The sequence below is a fragment of the Notolepis coatsorum genome, assembly GCF_963971535.1.
Source record: "Notolepis coatsorum genome assembly, chromosome: 17".
Lineage (NCBI taxonomy): Eukaryota > Metazoa > Chordata > Actinopteri > Aulopiformes > Paralepididae > Notolepis > Notolepis coatsorum.
Window position 1 is genome coordinate 81,696,928 of NC_140181.1, and position 7,383 is coordinate 81,704,310.

At 46.4% G+C, this 7,383-nt stretch overlaps 1 protein-coding gene across 1 annotated transcript; it reads left to right on the forward strand.

Moving 5' to 3' along the window:
* Positions 1-1,450: 1,450 nt before the first annotated feature.
* Positions 1,451-7,043, forward strand: LOC311244107 (uncharacterized protein; the record flags this gene model as incomplete). Its single annotated transcript, XM_084333517.1, has 4 exons — positions 1,451-1,652; positions 2,132-2,253; positions 5,021-5,156; positions 6,739-7,043. 4 exons carry the CDS (start codon positions 1,451-1,453, stop codon positions 7,041-7,043), a joined length of 765 nt encoding a protein of 254 aa, XP_084189643.1.
* Between the last annotated feature and the right edge of the window lie 340 nt (positions 7,044-7,383).

Below are 7,383 nucleotides of genomic sequence, written 5' to 3' on the forward strand. Positions count from 1 at the left end.
AGTAGATCTATACAAACTATACAATATAAGGTAACAGGATGAATAAAATAAAAACAATGAGAAGAAAAATAATGATTCTACAGTGTAAATAGCAGCTGTGTGTGTGTGTGTGTGTGTGTGTGTGTGTGTGTGTGTGTGTGTGTGTGTGTGTGTGTGTGTGTGTGTGTGTGTGTGTGTGTGTGTGTGTGTGTGTGTGTGTGTGTGTGTGTGTGTGTGTGTGTGTGTGTGCGTGTGTGTAATAAGTGTGCTTGTGTGGTGTGTAAGTCAGTTAAGATTAATTGCACCGTAACTATTATTCCCCATAACAAGATGAATCCCCATAAAAAGAATGTAAATGTACATACGTTCAGAAAAACGTGAGATACTTGTTTTTCCCGGCTCCTCAACCAATATACAACGATCTATAGAACTATACAATACAAGGTAACAGGATAAATAAATTTAAAAAAAATATATATATTCTACAGTGTAAATAGCAGCAGTGTGTGTAATCAGTGTGCTTGTGTGGTGTGTAAGTCATAAGGTTAATCGCCCCGTAACTATTCCCCATAACTAGATGTTGATTAGAAGTTCCGTTGAAGAACAATGTATATATGGGCATAATCATACCTTACCTTATTGAGTGTGCCTAATAACACAAACGTCCTTCCCATTTACAACTGTTGCCCGGGATGGTGAAGGTAACATAAATTTGCCAGTCAAAGCAGAAGAACTCGCTCTCGTGTCACAGGCCTCTCGCCTGCAATGGTTTCCAAACAAATGACTAGGGTCAGTTACTCAGAAAGACCGACATACAATGTAGAATATTCTCATGGTCGGCGCGGGTTTATGGAGCAAAATAACGCATTTTATGATCTGTTGAGAACAGGCCATTCATGTTGACACACTCGCTTGAAATTGATGAGAGAGTGCGTCTACGATCGGCAGGTCACAGTTGATTACACTGCGATGTAATGCAACGTGGGCCGTAATGAAGCACAACACGATACAGTATACGGTACAATAGTACATATACTGTATATATATAATGTAAGCAGTATTGACATAGAGGATTATCATGCAGTACTAGGCTGCATTAGGTCTGATGGTGACAGAGCCCCGGGCTAAGATAGACGGGAGATAATAGCACCCCTGCGACTCATGCAAAGTGTTTCTTTTTACTGTATCACTGTTGATATTGCACGTACCAGTATTGAGGTAAACATATTATGTGTGCTCTCTCTCCCCCCCTCTCTCTCCCCCCCCCCCTCTCTCTCCCTCTCTCTCTCTCTCTCTCTCTCTCTCTCTCTCCTCTCTCTCTCCCTCTCTCTCTCCCCCTCTCTCTCTCACTCTCACTCTCTCTCTCTCTCTCTCTCTCTCTCTCTCTCTCTCTCTCTCTCTCTCTCTCTCTCTCTCTCTCTCTCTCTCTCTCTCTCTCTCTCTCTCTCTCTCTCTCTCACAGATGGCCTACATGCCTGAGATGGGCCTGAGTGGCGGTCGGGGGGGCTGGGTGGGCGGGGCTTGCTCCTCCGCTGAGGTGGACCTGGAGGTCATTGAGGAGTATCTACAGGAGCACTCACAGGAAGTCCAACCACGACACATGGCGGCCACCCCGCCCACCGGACAGACACAGCCCGCGCAGACGCACCCCCGACAGGACACCAGGATCATAGGTCAGGAGGAGGAGGAGGATGATGATGATGATGATGATGATGATGATGATGATGAGGATCTTCCTGTCTGTCTGTCTGTCTGTCTGTCTGTCTGTCTGTCTGTCTGTCTGTCTGTCTGTCTGTCTGTCTGTCTGTCTGTCTGTCTGTCTGTCTGTCTGTCTGTCTGTCTGTCTGTCTGTCTGTCTGTCTGTCTGTCTGTCTGTCTGTCTGTCTGTCTGTCTGTCTGTCTGTCTGTCTGTCTGTCTGTGTGTGTGTTGTCTCTGTCTCTGTGTGTTTGTCTCTGACTGGGTGTGTTTGTCTCTGTCTGTCTGTGTATGTGTGTCTCTGTGTGTTTCTCTGTGTGTCTGTCTCTGTGTGTGTGTCTCTGTGTGTGTGTGTCTCTGTGTGTTTGTCTCTGTGTGTGTTGTATCTGTCTGTGTGTGTGTCTCTGTGTGTGTTTGTCTCTGTGTGTACTAACTATGTGCTCTCTCTCTCCACAGAGAACAGCTGGTCCCCAGCTCAGCATGCGTACGGCTGGCACTACGGCTCTCCCGCTCCCCACGAGGAATATGACGAGGGAGCCCCGTCGCCGGCATACACCAGTCCCCATGACAACCACTGGGTACGGCACATAGGATACATCCACGTAAGCATTCTACATTAGGCTAAAGGCAATAAATTCTGTTTGCAACCCGCTTTGCATACTGTACATGTATATACACTGTAAGAAAAAAAGCTGCAAGAAAACTGTAAATGTCTGGCATCAATGGTTGCCAAATGCTTACTGTCAAATTACAGTAAAATCAAATACATTTACAGATTACAACCTTTATTTAATGGTTAATATTTTGATAAAAGGTAATTTACTGTATTTTTATGGCATTTACACTTAAAGTAGAAAAACAAAAGTAATCTGTAAAATAATACAGTGAATTTCCTGTGAAAAAACATAAATCTTTTACAGTGTAGGCTACTGTTATCTTGTTTGAATTGTTGTATAGTGTACAGTGTTGAGGCTGTGTTTCTCACACATGAAATAACATCTTTGGGAACTGAACATTCTAACAGTGATGTCACGGTGGCTCCTGGCCAATAGGGCGCAGAAGTGTCATTCCATTCGGCTCCACCCTCTGGTTCAAAAGCTTTATGTTTTGCAATAAGACTGTAACACATGGGATCATCTTGAAACGTTTCTTGGCATTGATACAGTAGGCCTGCTTGAAACGATTGTGTATCTCCCAAAGATTGGCTATTATCCAGTTTGCTTCATCTGGCTTAGTCGTTCTGCCGCGGTGATATCCCGACTCAGATGTTCGCCAAAGAAAATAATTAATTACTACAGATTTTGCCATTTCACCCCGTTTGTTGTGCCGTGGAACAGCTGTTTCCCCGGGGAGGCGATCAAGCAAACTGCCAGGATCAAGCAAACTGCTGTGTGTCTGGGAAACACAAACAGCTAAGGATGTCTGGTTTTATTCATAGTTTTAAGCAGACTCATTAATGCCAAGATACGTTTCAAGCAGATCCAGTGTTGTTATTGCAGAATATCATACAGTCTCTTCTTGTAGGAGCTCTGGAACCAGAGGTCTTGCCAAATGGAACATCCCCTCTGCCGAAAACCAGGAAGTTCTAGAACTTACTCTTGACATGGCTGAGTCATTTGGTCTAACAGTTTCAGTTTATATAAAAAACGACAGTACACATTAATCAATTGAAAAAACCCTCAGCTCGGAACTAGGCAAAATCTGCATATGGCTCGCCGACAACAAACTATCATTACACATGGGCAAAACAGAGTCCATTCTCTTCGGTTCAAATAACAAACTCAGCAAAACCGACGGCTTCTCAGTTACAGTGGGTGACAATATTGTCACAAGGAAAGATGAAATTACCTACCTGGGTTCCATCCTAGAGGCTAATCTTTCCTGTGACAAAATGGCATCCAATGTAATAAAAAAAGTCAATCAACGAACTCGATTCTTGTACCGGATCTCCTCCCTGGCAAACAAGAATACCCTGAAGACTCTGGCAGGAGCACTCATTCAAGGATACTACGACTATGCTTGCACCTCATGGTACCAAAGCACCTCAAAGGCACTAAAAACCAAATTACAAACATCTCAAAACAAACTAGTCAGACTACTGCTTGACCTGACTCCTAGAACCCACCTCACCCCTGCACACTTTGCCAACCTAGGATGGCTTAGAGTAGACGACAGAGTACAGCAACTTGCAATGGGCCTGGTCTACAAGATACACTACACGACCAAGGTACCCATGTACATGTCAAAATACTTCCCAAAGGTCAGTGAATACCACGATCACAACACCAGAGGGAGCTCCACAAATCATGTAAAACCCAGATTCGGCTCAAACAAGGGACTAAACACGTTTCGCAATTATGCCACAACAATGTGGAACGCCCTACCCAAAGCTGTAAAGGAATGTGAATCACTACCCACCTTCAAAAACACTCTCAAAGAACACCTACGGGAGACTGCAATTCAAAACTGGCCCCTACAAATGTCCTAACCCAGTTGTACAATAAAGACCAAGCATGGCTTTGTCAGTATTCCAATGTACCCAACCCCCCCACCTCCAATGTACAGCCCCACCCAACCCCACCCCACCTACCCAACCTCCTCCAATGTACAGTTTCTATGTCAAATGTAGGTCAGTATTCCAATGTACAGTGTGTGTCCCCCCTACCCACCCCCCCCTCCAATGTACAGCCCCACCCCACCTACCCAACCTCCCCCAATGCACAGTTTCTATGTCAAATGTATATACACTCTTTTTCTGGATTTCTTTAGTATCACAAACAGTACTGTATTTGAAAATCTGGTATGTCATAAATGTATAGATGTAGCAGTACTGTCTATCTGTATGTCGTGTGTGTCATATGATGAATTGAAAATGGAGGACCCTGATGGAAACAAGACGAAAGTCTTTCTCAGGTCTGCATCCTCTTAACAATTGTATGTATTGAGCTGTACTGTACTGTACCCATTCTGCAATCTGTTAATAAACTTTTCAATCAATCAATCAATCAACATTTCTGTAAATGTGTCAGTTTTAACCAGCTGGCTAATTCGCAACTGTAGTCCTTTTGGCAAGATGTTATATATAAGACACAGCCTCACTTTGCAAGATGTTGGGGTACTACACTACCTGCGTATTTCTGAGTCCTCCTTGTGTGTGTGTGTGTGTGTGTGTGTGTGTGTGTGTGTGTGTGTGTGTGTGTGTGTGTGTGTGTGTGTGTGTGTGTGTGTGTGTGTGTGTGTGTGTGTGTGTGTGTGTGTGTGTGTGTGTGTCTGTGTGTGTGTGTGTGTGTGTGTGTGTGTGTGTGTGTGTGTGTGTGTGTGTGTGTGTGTGTGTGTGCTCTTCAGTTGTCCTATGAGACCGCCACATGCAGTGACTCTGACTCACAGTCCAGTGAGTCCCAGTATCAGGACTACGCCTCCTCCCCCTCTCCCCCCGCTGAGAGGAGGGACAGTGACTCATTGCCCCTCGCCCCGCTCTCAGGTAAACACACACACACGCGCGCACGCACGCACGCACGCACGCACGCACGCACGCACGCACGCACGCACGCACGCACGCACGCACGCACGCACGCACGCACGCACGCACGCACGCACGCACGCACGCACACACACACACACACACACACACACACACACACACACACACACACACACACACACACACACACACACACACACACACACACACACACACACACACACACACACACACACACACACACACACACACACACACACACACACACACACACACCGGGGCGACAGTGGCTCAGGAGGTATAGAGCGGTCGTCTGGTAGCTGGAAGGTTCCCGGTTCGATTCCCGCTCCTCCTGGCCAGTGTGTTGAAGTGTCCCTTGAGCAAGACCCTTAACCCCTGGCCTAATTGGAGAGAGAGTTAAATCATTTTGTGTCCTGTACTGTGCAGGACAGTGCAGGACAGTGCAGGACAGTGATTAAACAGTGCAGGACAGTGCAGGACAGTGATTAAACAGTAGCAGGACAGTGCATCACAGTGATTAAACAGTAGCAGGACAGTGATTAAACAGTAGCAGGACAGTGATTAAACAGTAGCAGGACAGTGCATCACAGTGATTAAACAGTAGCAGGACAGTGCATCACAGTGATTAAACAGTAGCAGGACAGTGCATCACAGTGATTAAACAGTAGCAGAACAGTGCAGGACAGTGATTAAACAGTAGCAGGACAGTACATCACAGTGATTAAACAGTAGCAGGACAGTGCAGGACAGTGCAGGACAGTGATTAAACAGTAGTAGGACAGTGCATCACAGTGATTAAACAGTAGCAGGACAGTGCATCAGTGATTAAACAGTAGCAGGACAGTGCAGGACAGTGCAGGACAGTGATTAAACAGTAGCAGGACAGTGCAGGACAGTGCAGGACAGTGATTAAACAGTAGTAGGACAGTGCATCACAGTGATTAAACAGTAGCAGGACAGTGCATCAGTGATTAAACAGTAGCAGGACAGTGCAGGACAGTGCATCAGTGATTAAACAGTAGCAGGACAGTGCATCACCCTACTGCCTAATTTCTCCCGACGAGCAAGTCGGCACCTTCGCACGGTCGCCTCCGCCGTGGTGTGTGAACGTGTGAGTGAACGGGTGAATGTGAGGAACAAAAATTGTAAAGCGTATTGGATACAAGCTGTTCAATAAAATGCACCATTTACCATTTAAGATAAGATAAGATATTCCTTTATTGATGCCTGAAATCCAGGCATCATAGCAGCATGGGCGAGGGGGGAGGGTTAGGGGAGGTAGTAGGAGCTAGTAGGAGACATTAATTTACTCCAGAAACTCTACAATTCTAGTCAAAAACAGTCACAAATACAATGTACAGTTTCTTCGTCAAATGTATATACTCTCTTTTATAGACTCTTTTTGTATCACAAACAGTACTGTATTTGTAAATCTGGTATGTCATAATAGATGTAGCAGTACTGTCTGTACTGTATTGTACCCATTCTGCAATCTGTTAATACAATTTTCAATCAATCAAACACAATCACCTTCCCCTCTGTATCATTTCGTCCCCCCCAGGAAAGAGGAAGGAGCGCCTGTTCCAGTTCCTGTTCGAGATGCTCCAGACGCCCTCCATGCGGAGCTGCATCTGGTGGGTGCAGGCGGCCTCTGGCACCTTCCAGTTCTCTTCGCAGAACAAGGAGCGCCTGGCGCAGCTCTGGGGCCGCCGCAAGGGCAACAGCAAGACCATGACCTACCAGAAGATGGCGCGGGCGCTAAGGAACTACTCGCGCGGCACCGGGGAGATCAGCAAGGTGAAGAGGAAGCTCACCTACCGCTTCGGCGAGAGGACGCTCAGCGGGCTGCAGGGGGAGACGCACTAGGGGATACACACACACTACTACTGGGAGGGGGGGTACACCTCAGGGTGGGACGCCGAGCATAGAAATAGATCGGGTAGAACGGATGAGTGCATTTTGAGGAGGGTGGGGTCTGTCACACACTACTACTGGAGGGGGGGCGCGGCTACACATCAAGGTGGGACGCCGATCATAGAAATAGATTGGGTAGAACGGATACGTGCATTTTATAAAAAAATTGGGGCGGGGGTGGGCAGTTGTGAGACTCCCTGTGGATGCTATTTTACTCATTCGATTAAAAAAGGAAAAGGTGTCCAGCCTGCTACCCCACCTGGGGACACGATGAATACTGAGTATTTGCAAC